Source organism: Coregonus lavaretus (assembly GCF_964263955.1).
Source record: "Coregonus lavaretus genome assembly, chromosome: 15".
Taxonomy (NCBI): domain Eukaryota; kingdom Metazoa; phylum Chordata; class Actinopteri; order Salmoniformes; family Salmonidae; genus Coregonus; species Coregonus lavaretus.
The window spans coordinates 8,774,573-8,798,440 of NC_140002.1; the positions used below are offsets into that span (position 1 = coordinate 8,774,573).

At 43.9% G+C, this 23,868-nt stretch overlaps 1 protein-coding gene across 1 annotated transcript in view; it reads right to left on the reverse strand.

Moving 5' to 3' along the window:
• The window catches only part of gramd1ba (GRAM domain containing 1Ba), a gene marked incomplete at its 5' end in the record, with an annotated part of 92,160 nt that overhangs the window by 29,336 nt on the left and 38,956 nt on the right, over positions 1–23,868 (reverse strand). Inside the window, 2 exons of the mRNA XM_084177528.1 lie at positions 3,713–3,733; positions 14,323–14,563. Coding sequence (XP_084033654.1) covers positions 3,713–3,733; positions 14,323–14,563 — 262 coding nt within the window. The remainder of the gene's footprint in view (positions 1–3,712; positions 3,734–14,322; positions 14,564–23,868) is intronic.

A 23,868-nucleotide genomic window follows, 5' to 3' on the forward strand; every position in this document is an offset into this window, starting at 1 on the left:
GGGGAAAAGTATTTAGTCAGCCACCAATTGTGCAAGTTCTCCCACTTAAAAAGATGAGAGAGGCCTGTAATTTTCATCATAGGTACACGTCAACTATGACTGACAAATTGAGAAAAAAAATTCCAGAAAATCACATTGTAGGATTTTTAATGAATTTATTTGCAAATTATGGTGGAAAATAAGTATTTGGTCACCTACAAACAAGCAAGATTTCAGGCTCTCACAGACCTGTAACTTCTTCTTTAAGAGGCTCCTCTGTCCTCCACTCGTTACCTGTATTAATGGCACCTGTTTGAACTTGTTATCAGTATAAAAGACACCTGTCCACAACCTCAAACAGTCACACTCCAAACTCCACAATGGCCAAGACCAAAGAGATGTCAAAGGACACCAGAAACAAAATTGTAGACCTGCACCAGGCTGGGAAGACTGAATCTGCAATAGGTAAGCAGCTTGGTTTGAAGAAATCAACTGTGGGAGCAATTATTAGTAAATGGAAGACATATAAGACCACTGATAATCTCCCTCGATCTGGGGCTCCACGCAAGATCTCACCCCGTGGGGTCAAAATGATCACAAGAACGGTGAGCAAAAATCCCAGAACCACACGGGGGGACCTAGTGAATGACCTGCAGAGAGCTGGGACCAAAGTAACAAAGCCTACCATCAGTAACACACTACGCCGTCAGGGACTCAAATCCTGCAGTGCCAGACGTGTCCCCCTGCTTAAGCCAGTACATGTCCAGGCCCGTCTGAAGTTTGCTAGAGTGCATTTGGATGATCCAGAAGAGGATTGGGAGAATGTCATAATAGAACTTTTTGGTAAAAACTCAACTTGTCGTGTTTGGAAGACAAAGAATTCTGAGTTGCATCCAAAGAACACCATACCTACTGTGAAGCATGGGGGTGGAAACATCATGCTTTGGGGCTGTTTTTCTGCAAAGGGACCAGGACGACTGATCCGTGTAAAGGAAAGACTGAATGGGGCCATATATCGTGAGATTTTGAGTGAAAACCTCCTTCCATCAGCAAGGGCATTGAAGATGAAACGTGGCTGGGTCTTTCAGCATGACAATGATCCCAAACACACCGCCCGGGCAACGAAGGAGTGGCTTTGTAAGAAGCATTTCAAGGTCCTGGAGTGGCCTAGCCAGTCTCCAGATCTCAACCCCATAGAAAATCTTTGGAGGGAGTTGAAAGTCCGTGTTGCCCAGTGACAGCCCCAAAAGATCACTGCTCTAGAGGAGATCTGCATGGAGGAATGGGCCAAAATACCAGCAACAGTGTGTGAAAACCTTGTGAAGACTTACAGAAAACGTTTGACCTGTGTCATTGCCAACAAAGGGTATATATAGCAAAGTATTGAGAAACTTTTGTTATTGACCAAATACTTATTTTCCACCATAATTTGCAAATAAATACATTAAAAATCCTACAATGTGATTTTCTGGGAAAAAAAATCTCATTTTGTCTGTCATAGTTGACGTGTACCTATGATGAAAATTACAGGCCTCTCTCATCTTTTTAAGTGGGGGAACTTGCACAATTGGTGGCTGACTAAATACTTTTTTCCCCCACTGTAATATACTGCAGCCTTTTGACTTTGTAACTAGAAACAGCACAAAGGGAATAGGGTTCCATTAGGGATGCAGCCCTGATCCACAGATCAAAAGTCAGCTTGGTTTATCAGAGGGTGACCTTTTGTCAGCTACTGCTTAGTTGTAGTCAGGGAACACAGGCCATGGTTACAGTCAGGGAACACAGGCCATGGTTACAGTCAGGGAACACAGGCCATGGTTACAGTCAAGGAACACAGGCCATGGTTACAGTCAAGGAACACAGGCCATGGTTACAGTCAGGGAACACAGGCCATGGTTACAGTCAAGGAACACAGGCCATGGTTACAGTCAGGGAACACAGGCCATGGTTACAGTCAGGGAACACAGGCCATGGTTACAGTCAGGGAACACAGGCCATGGTTACAGTCAGGGAACACAGGCCATGGTTACAGTCAAGGAACACAGGCCATGGTTACAGTCAAGGAACACAGGCCATGGTTACAGTCAGGGAACACAGGCCATGGTTACAGTCAAGGAACACAGGCCATGGTTACAGTCAGGGAACACAGGCCATGGTTACAGTCAAGGAACACAGGCCATGGTTACAGTTAGGGATCACAGGCCATGGTTACAGTCAAGGAACACAGGCCATGGTTACAGTCAGGGAACACAGGCCATGGTTACAGTCAGGGAACACAGGCCATGGTTACAGTCAAGGAACACAGGCCATGGTTACAGTCAGGGAACACAGGCCATGGTTACAGTCAAGGAACACAGGCCATGGTTACAGTCAGGGAACACAGGCCATGGTTACAGTCAGGGAACACAGGCCATGGTTACAGTCAAGGAACACAGGCCATGGTTACAGTCAAGGAACACAGGCCATGGTTACAGTTAGGGAACACAGGCCATGGTTACAGTCAAGGAACACAGGCCATGGTTACAGTCAGGGAACACAGGCCATGGTTACAGTCAGGGAACACAGGCCATGGTTACAGTCAGGAGGCAACCAAATACAACAAAAGCCCCACATACGTGCACATACACACAAGTGCATACACCAATGCATACAAACACAAAAGTGAATACACAAACACACACACGTACAACACACACACACACACAAACGCATATATGCAGACATGAAGGCATGCACACCCACACAAAAACGCAAACACACACACACACACACACACACACACACACACACACAACGGGACTGAACAACTTCCTCATACTGAATGTCATTTGTCTCTAAGATCTCTCCATTTCCCATGGGAAGAATCCCACTAGGCAACTACATTGTTAAATTAGTATTCACTATTCACCATGGAGCAATGCGAATCACAACTGAGGACATTTTCATGATTCATTTGATGGCATTTTAAATTAGCCTCAGATTTACATTAATTTCTTTGGATAAAAAGTGAATTCATCATTTCATATGAATGCCGTCATTACCAGGAATGTGTTGATAGACCATTTGTAGGGGAAGTACTTCACAGGCAGGACATTTCAAAACTGCATAGCAACTGTTGGCTCTATTGGTCTCCCCGTGTTTTCTCTATTAAAATGATATATGGAGAGGAAGCAAAGTAGGTGTCCATACAGCACTTCCTCAAATCATTCATGATGGGTGCCCTCCTCGGAAATATGCTTCTAAAAAAGGGAAATGTACTTCACACCTTCTGCTTCAAGTTGGTTTGGGGTTGTTGTTGGGCTGCAAATCAACAGAATTCAAAGCCTCTCATCTGTTGTTAAAAATTATAACTGTTCTCATGCTCAGCCAATAGCAGCATTCGAAGACAGATTAGGTATAGCATGATACCCCAAAATGTATAAACTCTCTGGTAGACCTAAACCTTGCAACAGCCAAGTGCAACACAGTCTGATAACATGAACACCGGTCCTACCCATATCACTGAATTATAATACGGTCATAATGGTATTTTTAACAGACGCTCTTCTCCCAAGCAACTTCACACAAACACACACAGATCCCCTCCCTTATACTGTATGTGGCCAACGTGGGAATCAGACCCACAACTGCAAGCACCTTGCTCCAACCCACTGCGCCATCGGAACGTGCAACACATCACCCACAGTAACATACAGCTCACCCAGGAGAGGAAGGAGAAGAGGTAGGGACTTACATTGTACCAGCTCTGGCTTTTCTGTGCTCACAAACAAGAGTCCAACACCAAGGTGGAGAAGGAGAGAAAGAAGAGACATGGGTTAGTGCTAGGGCAAAAAAAAACACAGAAAAAGCTTTCACACCTTAAACAATAGCAGGGTTGGATTGGTTACTTTCTAAATGTAATCCGTTAGTTACTGTAACATTTTTATTCAGTAAAGTCACTTTTGGATTACACAAACTCAGTAACGTAATCTGATTACTTTCCGTTACTTTTGGATTACTTTCCCCTTAAGCGGCATTAGAAGAAGACAGAAATGATTAATTAAAGGCATTTGGTGTGTCATCATTGTGGTCTCTGACTTGTGGTCAGACTCACACAGGAACAAACTTAAACTTGCACCTTTTTTCAATGCTGAGTTTAATGTCATTGAGAAAACTGAAAGGTGTCATATAATGTATTTTTTTTCTCGCACACATCCTTTCTGAATTTAAAAGTAATCCAATAAGTAATCTAGTTTTTCAGAAGTATCTGTAATCTGATTACAATATTTTGGTAACATACTGATTACAGTTAGGGTTTTTTGTAATCGGATTCCATGTAACTGATTACATGTAAGTTACTCCCCAACTCTATGGGGGTGCCACAGGGTTCAATTCTTGGGCCGACACTTTTCTCCGTGTATATCAATGATGTCGCTCTTGCTGCTGGTGACTCTCAGATCCACCTCTACGCAGACGACACCATTTTGTATACATCTGGCCCTTCATTGGACACTGTGTTAACAAACCTCCAAACGAGCTTCAATGCCATACAACAATCCTTCAGTAGCCTTCAACTGCTCTTAAACACTAGTAAAACTAAATGCATGCTTTTCAATCGAACGCTGCTGGCACCCGCCCACCCGACTAGAATCACCACTCTCGACGGGTCTGACCTAGAGTATGTGGACAACTACAAATACCTAGGTGTCTGGTTAGACTGTAAACTCAACTTCCAGACTCACATAAAGAATCTCCAATCCAAAGTTAAATCTAGAATCGGCTTCCTATTTCGCAACAAAGCCTCCTTCACTCATGCTGCCAAACATGCCCTCGTAAAACTGACTATCCTACCGATCCTTGACTTCGGCGATGTCATTTACAAAATAGCCTCCTCTACTCAGCAAATTGGATGTAGTCTATCACAGTGCCATCCGTTTTGTCTCCAAAGCCCCATACACTACCCACCACTGTGACCTGTACGCTTTTGTTGGCTGGTCCTCACTACATGTTCGTCGTCAAACCCACTGGCTCCAGGCCATCTATAAATCACTGCTAGGCAAATCCCCGCCTTATCTTAGCTCATTGGTCACCATAGCAGCACCCACCCGTAGTCTGCGCTCCAGCAGGTATATCTCACTGGTCATTCCCAAAGCCAACAACTCCTTTGGCCGCCATTCCTTCCAGTTCTCTGCTGCCAATGACTGGAACGAATTGCAAAAATCTCTGAAGCTGGAGACTCTTATCTCCCTCAATAACTTTAAGCATCAGTTGTCAGAGCACCTTACCGATCACTGCACCTGTACACAGCCCATCTGAAATTAGCCCACCCAACTACCTCATCCCTATATTGTTATTTATTTTGCTCTTTTGCACCCCAGTATCTCTATTTGCACATAATCTCTTGCACATCTAGCATTCCAGTGTTAATACTATTGTAATTATTCTGCACTATAGCCTATTTATTGCCTTACCTCCATAACTTGCTACATTTGCACACACTGTATATATATTTTCTGTTGTATTTCTGACTTTATGTTTTTTACCCCATATGTAACTCTGTGTTGTTTTTATTGCACTACTTTGCTTTATCTTGGCCAGGTCGCAGTTGTAAATGAGAACCTGTTCTCAACTGGCTTACCTGGTTAAATAAAGGTGAAATAAAAAAATAAATAAAAAAACCCTGTACAGAAGTATCCCACTCGTAGTCAGTCTCACTGCTAACAAAACATTAGAAAAGTAAGTAACTGTTAATATAAAACTCAATACATACAGTACCAGTCAAAAGTTTGGACACACCTACTCATTCAAGGGATTTTCATTATTTTAACTATTTTCTATATTGTAGAATAATAGTGAAGACATCAAATCTATGAAATAACACACATGGAATCAAAAGAAAGTGGTAAACAAATCATAATATATTTTATATTTGAGATTCTTCAAAGTAGCCACCCTTTGCCTTGATGAGAGCGTTGCACACTCAAATAAAAAATCAAATCAAATTTTATTTGTCACATACACGTGTTTAGCAGATGTTATTGCGGGTGTAGCGAAATGCTTTTACATTCTTGGCATTCTCTCAAACAGCTTCACCTGGAATGCTTTTCCAACAGTCTTGAAGGAGTTCCCACATATGCTGAGTACCTGTTGGCTGCTTTTCCTTCACTCTGCGGTCCAACTCATCCCAACTGAGTTGAGATCTGGTGATTGTGGAGGCCAGGTCATCTGATGCAGCACTCCATCATTTTCCTTCTTGGTCAATTAGCCCTTACACAGCCTGGAGGTGTGTTGGGTCATTTTCCTGTTGAAAAACAAATGATAGTCCCACTAAGCGCAAACCAGATGGGATGGCGTATTGCTGCAGAATGCTGTGGTAGCCATGCTGGTTAAGTGTGCCTTGAATTCTAAATAAATCACAGACAGTGTCACCAGCAAAGCACCATCACACCTACTCCTCCAAGCTTCATGGTGGGAACCACACATGCAGAGATCATCCGTTCACCTACACTGCGTCTCACAAAGACACAGCGGTTGGAACCCAAAATCTCAAATCTGGACTCATTAGACCAAAAGGACAGATTTCCACCGGTCTAATGTCCATTGCTCGTGTTTCTTGGACCAAGCAAGTCTCTTCTTATTATTGGTGTCCTTTAGTAGTGGTTTCTTTGCAGCAATTTGACCATGAAGGCCTGATTCACACAGTCTCCACTGAACAGTTGATGTTGAGATGTGTCTGTTACTTGAACTCTGTGAAGTATTTATTTGGGCTGCAATTTCTGAGGCTGGTAACTCTAATGAACGTATCCTCTGCAGCAGAGGTAACTCTGGGTCTTCCTTTCCTGTTGCGGTCCTCATGAGAGCCAGTTTCATCATAGCGCTTGATGGTTTTTGCAACTGCACTTGAAGAAGTTCTTGACATTTTCCAGATTGACTGACCTTCGTGTCTTAAAGTAATGATGGACTGTCGTTTCTCGTTGCTTATTTGCGCTGTTCTTGCCATAATATGGACTTGGTCTTTTACCAAATAGGGCTCCTGGTCATCTATAAATCACTGCTAGGCAAATCCCTGTCTTATCTTAGCTCACTGGTCACCATAGCAACACCCACCCGTAGTCTGCGCTCCAGCAGGTATATCTCACTGGTCATCCCCAAAGCCAACACCTCCTTTGGCCGCCATTCCTTCCAGTTCTCTGCTGCCAATGACTGGAACGAACTGCAAAAATCTCTGAAGCTGGAGACTCTTATCTCCCTCACTAACTTTAGGCGTCAGTTGTCAGAGCAGCTTACCGATCACTGCACCTGTACACAGCCCATCTGTAATTAGCCCATCCAACTACCTCATCCCCATATTGTTATTTATTTTGCTAATTTGCACCCCAGTATCTCTATTTGCACATCATCTTTTGCACATCTATCATTCCAGTGTTAATACGAAATTGTAACTATTTTGCACTATGGCCTATGTATTGCCTTACCTCCATAATTTACTACATTCGCACACACTGTATATATATTTTCTGTTGTATTTTTTACTTTATGTTTTGTTTACCCCATATGTAACTCTGTGTTGTTGTTTTTATCGCACTGCTTTGCTTTATCTTGGCCAGGTCGCAGTTGTAAATGAGAACTTGTTCTCAACTGGCTTACCTGGTTAAATAAAGGTGAAATAAATGTCTTTAAAAATCTTCTGTATACCAACCCTACCTTGTCACAACACAACTGATTGGCTCAAACATATTAAGAAGGAAAGAAATTCCACAAATTAACTTTTAACTGTTAATTGAAATGCATTCCAGGTGACTACCTCATGAAGCTGGTTGAGAGAATGCCAAGAGTGTGCAAAGCTGTCATCAAGGCAAAGGGTGGCTACTTTGAAGAATCTCAAATATGAAATGTATCTTGATTTGTTTACCACTTTTTTGGTTACTACATGATTCCATATGTGTTATTTCATAGTTTTGATGTCTTCACTATTATTCTACAATGTAGAAAATAGTGAAAATAAAGAAAAACCCTGGAATGAGTAGGTGTGTCCAAACTTTTGACTGGTACTGTATTTATGCCACAAGAGGGCAACCTTGGGCTGCATATAACTGGAAAAAATTATGATTACGCTCAAAAGTTAAGTTAATGATAGTAAGGTATCTTGTCCATATATGATATTATAGTAGATTTGAAGACTAGGTCTGCATCCCAAATGGCACACTATTCCCTATATTGCACTACGTTTGACCAGGGCTGCTGGTTGTGATTGTGGCTACTCAAAAGTATTGCACTATATAGGGAATATAGTGCATCCTACATCTGTATGATGGCCTCTCATAACAGCAGCTTAAAACTAGCTGCCTTCAATTGTGTAATAATAACTACATTACAAATTAACCATCCATATTCCACATGAAATAACAGACCATCAACATCCTTTTGGTTATGTATCATTGCATGCATCATTGCATTTCGGGCTTATCTTTGCTCATCGGGCAGAAATCAACATTAATCAAGTGCCTGAGTAGAACTTTGAGGTGTGGTTTCTTGATGGGAGGCCATTGACATGGACTGTAGGTGGTGTTCTTTACATTCCCCAATTATAAATATACTCCCAATATATATGTATATGCACTCTACTGTATTGGGCTGGTGTGCACTGTGTCACACATTGATAGCGCTTGATGATGACGTAGCTGTTCGATAATGATGTCCAATAATAATAATATACCATCGGTCGGTTGCTAATCAGTTGATCATATATGTACTTATGACACTAACAGTGAAAATGTGTCCAGTGAGCAAAATGTTGCACATGATACAGTATCTTGATGACGTCATTTTCTGGTTGTAAACAGTGTCTTGGGTTCAGAAAACATTCTATAACCAGATTACAACCAATTGTTCTCTGTTACAACCATGACGAGGTGAAGACTTAAAAGACTAACAAACCAGTATACAACCTGAGTTATACAACGAGTACACAACCTGACCATGACGTCTTAATACATCACAATGACGTCATCGCAACGAGTTTTGCCCACTGGAAGATTAATGTTAGGAGCACACTGAACCGAGGATGAGTAGGTAGGGGGGGGGGGATGAGGAGTGAGGTGAAATATTGTCACAAGCAGGGGTCAGGTTTAAGAGGGCTATGGAGTCGGGGGGGTGGGTGGGGGTGGCTTACTTTAATCAGTTTTAGTCTGTCATACTGGAAAGAAAATAAACACAGACAAAAGTGGTCATGCAAATGAGAGATCAGGGAGTTAAGATGACACACAGACATACACTCAGTGGCCAGTTTATTAGGTACCCCACCCCGTTCACAAAAATGGTTCGCTCCTACAGACAGTGAGTCAAGTGGTCGTGGCTTGCTATATAAAGCAGGCACAGGCATCCAGTTACTGTTTGATTGAACGTTAGAATGGTCAAAACGAGTGACCTAAGAGACTTTGAGCATGGTATGATCGTAGGTGCCAGACGCAGCGGTTCCAGAATTTCAGAAATGTCCAGCCTCCTGGGCTTTTCACGCACAAGTGTCTACGGTTTACTGAGAATAGTGTGACAAACAAGAAAACATCCAGTCTGCGGCAGTCCTGTGGGCGAAAACAGCTCGTTGATGAGAGAGGTCGAAGGAGAATGGCAAGAATCGTGCAAACTAAGAGGCGTGCCACAAACAGGCAAATAACAGCGCAGTACGACAGTGGTGTGTAGAACGGCATCTTGGAACGCACAACTCGTTGGTCCTTGTCACGGATGGACTATTGCAGCAGACGACCCACATAGGGTTCCACTCCTATCAGCTAAAAACAAAAAGAAGGGTCTCCAGTGGGCACGCCATCACCAACACCGGACAATTGAGGAGAGGAAAAACATTGCCTGGTCTGACGAATCCCGGTTCCTGTTGCGTCATGCTGATGGCAGAGTTAGGATTTGGCGTGAGTCCATTGCCCCATCCTGCCTGGTGTCAACGGTACAGGCTAGTGGCGGTGGTGTAATGGTGTGGAGAATGTTTTCCTGGCACACGTGATACCAATAGAGCAACATTTCCATGCCCCGAAGAATTCAGGCTGTTCTGGAGTCAAAGGAGGGTCCGACCCAGTACTAGATGTGTGTACATAATAAACTGGCCACTGAGTGTATATTACATATATTAAGACATATACTGGAGGGAATGACAGAGTTGGAATGTGGATGGGTTGTAGGTAGGCCTTATGGTGTTCCAAAAGGGATTCAAGCCGGCCGTTGATTATGTTCCTTGTGCCCTGCTTGTCATAACTCAGTGGCTGGAGAGGCTGAAGATATGAGAGTGTGTGTGGAGAGTGTGTGCTCCAAATAGAGGTCTTCACAGATCCACCTGTACCTGAACACCCGAGACCCGATCCGGGACTCGAGCGGGTCCGGATCCAGAATTGTAAATAATGTCACTGGTCTGGGTCGAATCTGATATGATTTTCACGGGTCTCGGTTATGTGCAATTTTAACTGACTTGTCCGGAAGGACCCGTACAGATCCGAACGCGACTACGGCAGTAGAGAGAGAAATTGTATAATTTTGCTGCTGCTCTTGCACACGAGAGTGGTGCGTGTTGATTGTTGTTGGCCAATCATAAGTCATCAAAGCAGCAATAGGTTACAGTCATAGAGCCACCGTGTGTAGCAAAAGTTATTAGATCTAATCAATGGAAGATGGAATTAAAATTACAGAATTAAAAGTTAAAGTAGAAGAACAGGCTACAACGACCAAGAGCCAACCGGTAGGCTGCTACTTAATATTCGGAATGGAGTTGTTGTTGTTTGTAACTGTGTAGGACGAGAAAGAGCATGCAGCTTAAATTAGCCTAGCTAGCTAGCTAGCTGGCATAACTAGCTTCTCCCGGTTTGATGCAGTCAAGACCGGTACTACGTAACCATATTGGATGATAAATAACCTAGCTATGGCAGCTATTAGCGGCAGGTAGCTTAGTGGTTAAGAGCGTTGTGCCAGTAACCGAAAGGTCGCTGGTTCTAATCCCCGAGCCGACTAGGTGAAAAATCTGTCGATGTGCCCTTGAGCAAGGCACTTAACCCTAATTGCTCCTGTAAGTCGCTCTGGATAAGATAATCTGCTAAATGACTCAAATGTAAATATTTGTTAACTATAGCACGAGTTGGCATGGTTGGTGGCCGTCTCTCCTTCCCTCTTCCCCACACCACTCGCCTACACACACAGCACGGCCCATGTTAGAGCATCACCTCTCTCTACCTCCTCTCCCTTGCGCTTTATCAGCTCTGGTTAATAAAGTAGCTTAAAAATGGACTTTTCTGCTGCTTCCCTGGATCCGACCAGGTCTATACGGAACGGTCTAGTTGTCTTCGGGTCCGTTCGAATGGATCTATATTTTTAAAATGTATTGATGCATATCGGGTCCAGATGGGAAAGCCCCAGGTCCATTTTGGAATGGGTCCAACTTCTTGGACTCTTGAAGGCCTCTAGCTCCAACTAAGAGGATAGTAACCAATAGTGACTCACTATTACTTTTCCCCTTCCACGTGCAGAGACATGTTGTCGTAGTAACACTCCCCAGTACATGTCAAATATGTGTCACATATACAATTCCCCACCAGAGACCAGGGTTCAATCACTGCGTCCACCCTTCCCACTGTTTCTCCCACTTGCCTGTCTCCCCACCTAATTTCCTCACGGTCTGAATAAAGTGTCAAGCTTTTCCACTTCCATACGTTAGCTTGTTCAGGAAGTAATAGTAGCTAGTGGTGGTCGGTGGGAGGCGGAGCTGTGTGCGCGTGCGTCTGTGTGTACAATATCTACGTGTGTGTGCGTACATGCCTTCAAATATTCATGCTCGGGGTCTGTCCTGGTACCACAGCAATGCTACAAAACACCACAGAACAGACTTGTACAGTGTGGTCTTCCATCAAAGTTAAATAACAGCATGAACAGTAGCTCTAAAGTGAAGTTTCCCCTAGGTACAGATCTAGGATCTGCTTCCCCTCCCCCAATCCTAACCTTAACCACTAGTGGGGAAAATGCTAAACTGACCCAAGATCAGCATCTAGGGGCAACTTCTCCAGTAACACAGAACATTTCAGACAGAGCATCACATAGGGGATCATGTTAGAATGGATAATGCTGTCAGGAAAGAGTGTTAGAGTAGGGTAGGACGGCTGGGTCATGTTCATTAGGCATCAAACAGAAGAAAATACACTGAAACCGGCAGGGACTACCTGGCCTTGTCCAATAAGAAACACTAATTTCCATTGTACAAAAAACATGAACACAACCCTGAGAAGGGGTTAGGCAAAGTCAAGAAGTTCAAGAAGGTTAAGATAACAAAGTCCATAGAATAGTGTAGGGTACAACCACGTATACCTTAGTATACTCTTAGTATAGCCTATCTTATTATAGCCTACTCTTAGTATAAACTCTTAGTATAGACTCTTAGTATAGACTCTTAGTATAGCCTATCTTATTATAGCCTACTCTTAGTATAAACTCTTAGTATAGACTCTTAGTATAGCCTATCTTATTATAGCCTACTCTTAGTATAAACTCTTAGTATACTCATTAGGTTTTAGTCATTAATAAGTTAGCCTTGTGTATGCAGATGAAAGGTAAAATGTGGAGATGGGTGGGTAAAAGGTACACTCTGCAATATGATAACATCATATGAAGCGGGGCCACTTCCTGCTTACAGACGTCAACAACAACTAAACTCTTCACAAAGTGGGCATGCCTCAAAGGAGTGCATAAATTGTAAAAAGCTAATAGTGGCCGTCTTGGCAGATTTGAATTCAGTTGTTGTCTGTAAACAGGAAGTTGTCCCCAGAGCTGTATGATGACATATTGATGAGTGTACCTTTAAGGTAGGATGGGATAATGTGGTGTGATAGAGACATGGAAAGGTAAGCAACGATAATTTAGGGTAATGTTGAATTGACTGAGGGTTTCCGGTTCCATTGGTTAACCATTTTAACATGTGCTCAAGCAGTATAAAATGACATTCCCAGAAAAAACCTGGTAACCGGTATTGATATAGAGCAGCAATAGAGTAAGGAGAAATAGAGTTTAGGATAACCAAGCTTAATAAATAAAAAGGTTGGTTAGAAAATAGTAGAGGCATTACAGGGTGGGATAGGTAAACACAGGGCAAAGAAGTGAGTTAGCGCTTCTAGTTAGCATGGCATGAGGGAAACAAGATCAGGGCAGTGCAAGGGGTAGGCTAATACAGTTGGTTAACAAGGGGTAAGCTAGGTTAGGCTAACATAGTTTAGCGTAGAGAGGGTTGGGCAGTCTCATCAGGTAGAGTAAGGTAGGATAGGTAAAAACAGGATAGAGGCACACGTTAGCTTAGCATAATGTAGGGTGACATAGAGGAGAAACAATTAGTGTATTGCAGGGATAGTGGGAAGTTCACCAGGCATGAGTACAAGATAGCGGGAAGGACAGAGGAGAAAGACCAGAAAAAGATTGATGCTTACTTTGGAAAGTCGCTTGTGAGACTAGCATGCATGAGAAGAAGAACAAAGAAAATCAGAAAACAAAAAAATAAATAGAAAATACCTAAGGCAGAAGAAAGAAATCCATAAGAATTTCAAGTTAAAGACATGGCTTGTGAGTGGTTTTAACATGGTGCAGATGGTGCAGAAACATAACAATGTCTCGAAAGTAAAACAGAGGACTAACACGGCATGACAACCGACGGACAAGTCAATCCCTGAGAGTGGAAATGAGAGGCAAACATCAGCATGGAATGGGATATGAAAAAGGTTGAGGAAAAACCTTACGATGATACTTGAGTATACTTGAATACTTGACTAAGAAGAAGGTTTTCAAAATCCACTACTGAATGGCAGACATTCTGCACACAAGACCCTTGTCGATTTCATTCAGACAGCCCACACTAAAGTTCTTTCTACAGTATATTCATTTCAATTGTGAGGAAGTAAAGGAGTTTACCATTTGTACCGAGATCTCTGCTGTTTCTTCTGTTTCTGCTGTTGTGAGAGTGTGGATTACTTTTTAGCCCCAGCGGATCAGAAGGCCCAAAAGGCAAACCACTTTACTGTCCTGTGATATGCAGTGGGCGGGCTAGAGAGGCTATGTGTTTGGGGCGTGTCCATACCTGCCCATTGGCACCTGGTCCAGATCAGAGCATGGTTATTTCTCTAAGATTAGAACAGGAATGAGATTGGGGGAAACCCTCCTGTAATGGGGAGCCTGATAGGTATGTAATGTGTAGTATTTTTCTTGTGTGTGTGTGTCTGTGTGCACGCATAAATATGTGTTACTGCGTAAAAGTTCACCACCTATACACAATTGTGTTTGGGCCCATCTGTGTGTTATATCCAGTGTATGTCTGATCCAGGAGCATGGGCTCACCTTGGAGTTCTTGCTCCCACTGCTGCGTGTGGCGGACTGTCCTGACTGGCTGTAGGTGCGCTGCACCACCTGCTCTGGGGTGGAGGGGGACTTGTCCTTGTCGGAGGCGGGGTCCAAGTGGCCCTTCTCCACCATGTTCTCACCACTGTGCTCCAAGCTCTGCTGGGGCGTGGGCGAGCGAGAACGATGGCGCAGGATGGGCGAGCAAGCAGGCGTGCTCCGGTTAGAATTGCTGGCAGTGCTGTCGGTGAGAGAGAGAGAAAGAGAGAGCGAACGATTAAAATAATTGTTTAAACTCTGCGATACTCACAGCACTAAAGGGCTGAATCCTTGAGATCCAAATGTGTACTCAACTACTGTTTGAGAAGGTCCGGTCACACAAATTTCCTAGACGGCAAAGGTAGGGATGGATATTGTCATTTATCAGCGTAGTAACAAACCCCCACCTCGCAACCCCACACCCCTGTTGATGTCAGAGAGAACATTTAGCCTTTTTAAAGGTAATTTCCTGAAATTCTACACATTTTGCCATGTCTTATGCATGTTCATATGATACCTGAGTGACTCAACAAAATCAACAGGGCCTAAAATTAACACCCGCCACCTGCCAAATGCGGGTAGATTTTGGCATTGGTAAGATGTCTATTTCACCAGCCACGTTGGCGGGTGGTCAGGGTTACACAGTTCAAGCATTCCACTCACATTTGTGAATAAAAAGTCAAGTATGATCAAATTCACAGTAAAATGAAACATTTCAAAGTTTCGTATATAGCCTATTCCACCTTGCGCTGGAACACTGCCTGGCTGGGGGCTGTGCGCACGTGAAGAGCTGAGTGAAAGATTCATTTATAGAAGCGCTGCGCACAGGAATAAAAATGTGTCTAATTTACTTGAAACTAAAGTCTACTGAAGTGAGAATTTGTCCTTGTTTTTCTTGGCTATTGACATTGTTTTGTTCAGAAGCTAGGTTGTTTTTCTATGTTTGAGTTTCAACTGCTAGGGAAGAAAAGACAACACTTCTACTAGTCAATCTCAAAGGCACAAACATGACGAGTCGCGCCACCACGGTAACCTGAACATTTGTCTCATCTGTGATATTATGGTTAAAAGACAGGTCACAAACATTAGTTACTTCTTACTAGTAATACATTTATTGTTTTAGAAACATTACAAAGCATGCTCATCTGTTTTTTTGTGTTTTGTTGGTGTAATTTTTGCGGCAATAAATCTGAGTGGCTGGTAGATTTTTTACCACAGTGGCTGGTGGACCAAAAAGTTAATTTTATGCCTTGAAATTCAATGTGTGGCCCCTGGGCACATACAGTTGAAGTCGGAAGTTTACATACACTTAGGTTGGAGTCATTAAAACTTGTTTTTCAACCACTCCACACATTTCTTGTAACAAACTATAGTTTTGGTAAGTCGGTAAGGACATCTACTTTGTGCGTGACACAAGTAATTTTTCCAACAATTGTTTACAGACAGATTATTTCACTTATAATTCACTGTATCACAATTCCAGTGGGTCAGAAGTTTACATACACTAAGTTGACTGTGCCTTTAAACAGCTTGGAAAATTCCAGAAAATGATGTCATGGCTTTAGAAGCTTCTGATAGGCTAACTGAAATAATTTGAGTCAATTGGAGTTGTACCTGTGGATGTATTTCAAAGCCTACCTTCAAACTCAGTGCCTCTTTGCTTGACATCATGGGAAAATCAAAATAAATCAGCCAAGACCTCAGAAAAAAATGGTAGACCTCCACAAGTCTGGTTCATCCTTGGGAGCAATGAAGGTACCACGTTCATCTGTACAAACAATAGTACGCAAGTAGAGATGAACGTACTTTGGTGCGAAAAGTGCAAATCAATCCCAGAACAACAGCAAAGGACCTTGTGAAGATGCTGGAGGAAACAGGTACAAAAGTATCTATATCCACAGTAAAATGAGTCCTCTATCGACATTACCTGAAAGGCCGCTCAGCAAGGAAAAAGCCACTGCTCCAGAACTGCCATAAAAAAGCCAGACTACGGTTTGCAACTGCACATGGGGACAAAGATCGTACTTTTTGGAGAAATGTACTCTGGTTTGATTAAACAAAAATAGAATTGTTTGGCCATAATGACCATCGTTATGTTTGGAGGAAAAAGGGGAAGGCTTGCAAGCCGAAGAACACATTTACCAACCGTGAAGCACGGGGCTGGCAGCATCATGCTGTGGGGGTGCTTTGCTGTAGGAGGGACTGGTGCACTTCACAAAATAGATGGCATCATGAGGAAGGAAAATGATGTGGATATATTGAAGCAACATCTCAAGACATCAGTCAGGAAGTTAAAGCTTGGTCGCAAATTGGTCTTCCAAATCGACAATGACCCCAAGCATACCTCCCAAGTTGTGGCACAATTGCTTAAGGACAACAAAATCAAGGTATTGGAGTGGCCATCACAAAGCCCTGACCTCAATCCTATAGAAAATTTGTGGGCAGAACTGAAAAAGCGTGTGCGAGCAAGGAGGCCTACAAACCTGATTCAGTTACACCAGCTCTGTCAGGAGGAATGGGCCAAAATGTGATGAAAGAAATAAAAGCTGAAATAAATCACTCTCTACTATTATTCTGACATTTCACATTCTTAAAATAAAGTGGTGATCCTAACTGACCTAAGACAGGGAATTTTTACTAGGATTAAATGTCAGGAATTGTGAAAAACTGAGTTTAAATTTATTTGGCTAAGGTGTATGTAAACTTCTGACTTCAACTGTAATCCAGCCATGATTACTACAAGATTTAGATAGGTAATTTCGCCTAATTTACCTATCTAGCTAACATGGGCTAGTAGTTGATCAACTGGACATTTCTGACAGGTTATAAATAGCTCTCTAAGGTCTGCCAGTGAATGACATAAGAGGAAAACTGCCCATGCACTACCAAATTTCGAAATTGCCCCTTGTGCATTCTACTATTACAACTCTCAACAGCAGTAAGTTAAAAGTCCGAAATGAGTTCCAAAAACGAAAAAATGTGTTTCTGGTTCCGGTTCCGCACCGTGGTCCGCCTGTTGATTACAGTATGGCTGGTGTACTCAATTAAACAAATATAAATCTTGACATGATGCATGATCTACAAAGATCCTATCAAAAACGTCCACTCCATTGCAAGTTATGTTGTTTGACCATCAGACAATTTAAGAAATCAGCAACCTCCCCAATGACAATGTGTTCACTTCCTCCAGAGGGAAAGATTAGTCTTTGATACAGAGCACATCAATGAGGCACTGTCTCTGCCCTTGACGAGAGAGGACAATTTATTGACTAACTGATTTCCTATCCAGACTACTAGAGAGTCTACTCTCCAGGGCACGTATTCATTAAGTGTCTCAGAGTAGGACTGCTAATTGAGGATCAGTTTGCCTTTTTAAATCAATGAATAAGACAGGGGATATGATTCTAGATCAGCACTCTAGGATATTTTATGAAGACGGACCCAGTCCTTCAGGTCTAAGCGTTGGCAGATTCAGCAGATGTACTTCATTTGATGTCAGTTAACTGAGGCTCTTTTGGCCATGTTGGTGTAGCTCAGTGGAGAGAACACTAACTTCACGGTTGCTGAGAGAACAGCAGCTCTGCTGCAGGTGTTGGTTCTCTCTCTCTCTCTCTCTCTCTCTCTCTCTCAACATTAAGCTCCCACGCAATGTGCCCCTGTGGAGTGTCCTGCCATCACCTTTCACACACTCTTTTCCTCTCGCACTCCTTCCATCCCTCACTCCTTCCATCTCTCACTCCTTCCATCTCTCACTCCTTCCATCTCTCCCACCCTCCCTCCCTCCACAGTTTACAACACTTTATATATCACCCAGGGGATTTGGGTGCAGACTATTATTTAAGCAGAGTGTGTGTGTGTGTTTGTGTGTGTGTCAGGCTGGAAAATCAAACAGATTTCAACAAAGAGAAAGGGAGGGCATAGGAGCCATCCTAGACTGGTACAACGTGAGAGATGATAGTGACATTTTACTATGGAGACACATGCGTTTACGCTCGTTAAATTGCTGGGTCATTGTACACACAACGCTTCAGTAATACTCCCTAATTCACTTGAGACATCTAACTTGTATTCAGTAGATGACAACTTAAAAAATATTTCAAATAGTCTTGGTGGAAATTTGGCCTGCTATGGGCAACATTACAGGCATAGACAATGACATGTGCCCACACACATACGCACACACATACACACAGAGCTCAGCTGAGGTTGTCAGTGTGTCTCACCCAGCTCCAGCAGGTGAGAGTGATATTATTGAAACAGTACCCACCTGGTTGGAAGTGATTGTATAATACACTATGTGTGTGTGTGTGTGTGTGTGTGTGTGTGTGTGTGTATGTACGTATGTGTGTGTGTGTGTGTGTGTGCTGTTGCCTTACATAAGGGATGGTGGGAGGATGAGTGTACAGTGCCTCACCCTCTCATCTATCATTTCATTACTCTATCCATCCTTATCTGGTCTATTTCAGATTACACACAGGAAGACAGCTTGATACACCATACTGGGATGCTTATTATAGCTGGGTTGGAGGACGAGGTGTGTGTCTGTCTGTCTGTCTGTCTGTCTGTCTGTCTGTCTGTCTGTGTGTCTGTGTGTCTGTGTGTGTCTACTCAAGGGTGTTATCATCAGTAAAAAACGATCTTAGGTCAGTGCCTAGAAACAACAATGTCCTGGCATCCATTAGCAGTCATTACACATGTGCTTTGTGGCTTGACAGCATTCAGATAAGCACACTTATTCACCTGCTATACAGGTGTAGCCAAGTTTGTGCAATAGCTAAGTATTTGCAGCCCAATAGCTGAATATGTGCTGTAGCCTATTGCTAAGCATATAAACATATTGTAGGGTTATGGCCATCTTAACTGTTCTTTGCATAGTTGGAGGACCATTCTCAGTACTGAAGAGTAACAGTGACACAAAGCATGCAGAATTGCATAGAACACCATCAGATTTACAGTCAAGGGTTGATTTCCTAAATCTCAGGTTGAGCCTAAAAGCATCTGCATTTGACCCTTGTATAAGGATGCAGAACATATTTGACACTGCCACCAACTTCCACTGGTGAGTGAGAAGTGGAGGCCAACTGTTGCTAGGTTTGCTGACGTCAAACGGCACCATCAATCACACACAGGTCAAGCTACTCTGCATGAAGTCATACTCCTGTTCTTGAAAACAAGAGCCCAGCAGCACAGGTTACATTTCTAATAACAACACTGAAAGGGTGAAACGATGGTTTATGTTTCAGGTTATTCTGTGACAAAACAGAGTCATTATATAGCTATGTGGGATGGATCAATTGAGGCTTGCAAAGACAGTGAGTTGTCATGCTTGAAACATGTCAAAATGTAAAGGAAATGTGTCAAAACGTAAAGAAAATCATGGTGTTTTTCCAATATGCACCAAAGAATTGCTACATACCAACAGCTTAGATATGCTCATTAATTAAGGTGATATGAATATGGGATGAGATGGATGCATCATGTAGCCAGCCATCCTGAATCTCAATATCTCAGTCATTCTAAGGACATCTCTCTCCTCTCATTTTCTTTCTGTAGAGATCTGTGTGTGTGTGTGTGTGTGTTGCTATTCTTCCCCAGGACCACGATCTGCTCAACATCTTTTAGGAGTCTGGAATTCTTTTAGGAGTCTGAATTTAGGAGTCTGGATCTCATTCAGGTCATTTGACCGATATTGGCATTTGTCGCGCATCAGTATGAAAAATGTATGCACTCACTAACTGTAAGTCGCTCTGGATAAGAGCGTCTGCTAACTGACAAAAACGTAAAATGTAATCATGTTCAAATCAATTTGAGATACATTTGGACATGATATAGTCCCCTGTAGCTCAGTTGGTAGAGCATGGCGCTTGCAACGCCAGGGTTGTGGGTTCGTTTCCCACGGGGGGCCAGTATGAAAATGTATGCACTCACTAACTGTAAGTCGCTCTGGATAAGAGCGTCTGCTAAATGACTAAAATATAAATGTAAATGTAATAGTTATCAGTTTCTATTCAAATGATTGGTTGTTAGCATTAGCGTGCTACAGAATGCTAAAGCTCTGAGTCACTCACTTTGATTGATCTCTGCTGAAAATGCATTGGCCCTAAAGCCAGACAGTTAAGCTTAAACTGTCTGGGCATTCAGGCAAGACATCCCTGATGTTACCGTTTAGCCACGGATGCTACAATGCTAATGTACGTTAGCATCTTCACCTTACACTGTACAGTATAAATGAACAGGAGGGGGGCTAACATGGGTAATTAGCTCATGCTAAGCTAATGCTAATCAGAGCATCAGATGATGGAGGAGACCGTTTACCTTGTCAGTTGACGTGCTGGGAATGGAAAAAAAGAACATTGCCAGCACGTCTACAGACGAGGTACCAGTCTCCTCCATCATCGGATGCTCTGATTAGCATTAGCCTAAGCTAATTAGCCCTCCTATTCATTTCTACTAGACAGTGCAAGGTGTGGATGCTAATGTGAATTACCCCCCAAGCAGTGATAAGAACTAACCTGGTAGCCATGGAGGACTCAACCCGCCTGTTGGCTTCCACCTGCTTCATTCATTCATTTACTCAGTGATCAGCACGAGGAGGAAGAAGAGGAGGAGAGAGGGGAGGGGGGGAAACGCCTCCCGTTGCATCCCAAACAGGGGTCCGTGTGGGGGATCTGGGTTAAACACGACCGTCTAGCCCTCCGATATCACTCGCAGACAGGCGTTTGGAGCACGCCCTCTCTCAAACAAACACTGTCATGGCCTCCCTCTCTCTCTCGCTCTTTCCCTCTCTCGGTCTCTCTCACTCTTTCCCTCTCTCAGTCTCTCTCGCCCTTTCCCTCTCTCTGTCTCTCTCGCTCTTTCCCTCTCTCTGTCTCTCTCGCTCTTTCCCTCTCTCTGTCTCTCTCGCTCTTTCCCTCTCTCTGTCTCTCTCGCTCTTTCCCTCTCTCTGTCTCTCTCGCTCTTTCCCTCTCTCTGTCTCTCTCGCTCTTTCCCTCTCTCTGTCTCTCTCGCTCTTTCCCTCTCTCTGTCTCTCTCGCTCTTTCCCTCTCTCTCTCTCTCTGTCTCTCTCTTTCCCTCTCTCTGTCTCTCTCTTTCCCTCTCTCTGTCTCTCTCGCTCTTTCCCTCTCTCTGCAGAGTGATTCACAGGCACGTTCTTCGGCTACTGCAAAGCCTCTTCCCTCTTCTCCTCTTTCTTCCTTTCTCTCTATCCTTCCCTGGCTTCTTGTTCACTCTTCCTGTTCTCCCTGCTTCCGTTACATGCCTTTTCTCTTCCCTCTCTATGTTGTGGATGATGCTGAAGCTGGGGAGAGATGGCTGCCGATGCTAGCTGCTTTGCATAATGGCTTCTGCTTGGTGCAGCGCGGCTGCGGAGGCCGGCTCCTCAATTATTCATGCTGTTCATGAATGGAGCCGCACTGGCTGACGTCACCTAACCCTCGCTGTCAGCCCATCCGCTCTTCCCCATCCGCCCCTCCCCCCAACAAACACACACACACACCACAACCCCTCCTTCCTCTCCTCTCCGTCTGTCTCTCACACGCATGCAAGATCACACACATACACATGCAAGAATGCACGCACACATCAAACCCTCACACACACACTTTTGCACCATTAACACCCCCGGTTTGCCAGTGAAGTCTATTCCTCTGTTGTTAGGAAACCATGTTGTGGAGGGTGATATACCCCAGCTATGGCATGTTATTTTGTTCCGAAACAGAAACGTTTATTTGTGGAAAAGATCATATCAGGACTCCAGGCTTTGGTTTGTACAGTGATAGTGGAGGGAAAAAACAATATTCCTTTCACTACGTGCTCAGATACGCTTGAATGTTCAGACTAATATTCCATGAGACATGGAGTTAGAAAAACAGGTTGGGAAGCAGAAAGAGTCAGGTTACACTAGAGGTTTCTTTGTAAATGGTACTAGTCTGCAATCAGGTAGCGATAGAACCCATTATTTGGTATAGAAACAGAATAATCTGCAGTATCACACAGTTCAGGGTCCAAATGAAAGAACATTTACTAAAACGCTTTCAGTCACAAAACGTTTTGCTATGGTGTACACTAAGGAACGAGAGAGAGGGGGAGGGAGAAGAGAGAGTGAGGTAAAGAGAGATTGAGAAAGAGAGAGAGGGATGGATGGATAGCAGTAGAGGCAAAGAGAGAGAGGGAGGGAGAAGGTTCTAGCCCCATGTGTCAGCCCTGGGCGTTTTGACACGACTCCCAGGAAACAAAGCGCCAACAAGCACACAGCTGGCTCTCAAGAGCGCCTGGCATCAGAACACACGGCAAGTGTTCCCTTCCCTTCATCCCCCTATCCCCTCATCCTCCCATCCTGCCCCCATTCCCTCATCCTGCCGCTATCCCCTCATCCTCCCATCCTGCCCTCATCCCCTCATCCTGCCGCTATCCCCTCATCCTCCCATCCTGCCGCTATCCCCTCATCCTGCCGCTATCCCCTCATCCTCCCATCCTGCCGCTATCCCCTCATCCTGCCGCTATCCCCTCATCCCCTCATCCTGCCGCTATCCCCTCATCCCCTCATCCTGCCGCTAACCCCTCATCCTCCCATCCTGCCCCTCATCCCCTCATCCTGCCGCTATCCCCTCCTCTCATCCTGCCGCTATCCCCTCATCCTCCCATCCTGCCGCTATCCCCTCATCCTGCCGCTATCACCTCATCCTCCCATCCTGCCACCATCCCCTCATCCTGCCGCTATCCCCTCATCCTCCCATCCTGCCCCCATCCCCTCATCCTGCCGCTATCCCCTCATCCTCCCATCCTGCCGCTATCCCCTCATCCTCTCATCCTGCCGCTATCCCCTCAAACCCCCCATCCTGCCCCCATCCTGCCGCTATCCCCTCATCCTCCCATCCTGCCCGGCCCAGAAGACATGAAAGGAAAGAGGGGGGAGCCATTGCAAAGTAAGACAACAAACAAACAAGCCAGATAATTTTACTCTGAAATGAGACTGACAGGGTTTTCAGAAAGATGGCGCCGTGACCTTTAGTTGATCCTATGACCATAGGTGCTGTCTGACAAGTGCCATACTACACCTACCACTCTATGGCCCTGTTCAAGTCTTAAAAATTGCAGGAAGGAAGGAGGGGTGCACTTTATAAGTGTTGGAACAGGGCCTAGGACTCCTGGTTCATGTTCATTAGGGCACGGAATAGAAACAATTTTATAATGTGTTGTAGTCCCTCCCCGTTCAGTACACTTTCATCCAATTGGTGCCTAATGATAATGACCCTGGTTGGGCTGATGTTGCTACCTGCAGAGAGGAAGCAAGCAGCTGGATTCTAAGCCTGTGTTCCCTGTGGAAAAACAAGTTCCTAACACATTCCCAATCGATATATTCTCCAATTTGCGCCGTCATTGGTGAATATACATTTCCTTCGCATGCTTATCTCAGCTCATTAAATCAACCCTAAACAAGTTAATTTAATTACATGCGTGATCAAGTATCATTTCAAAGGGCCTCAACATTAAGTGAGGAATAGATCT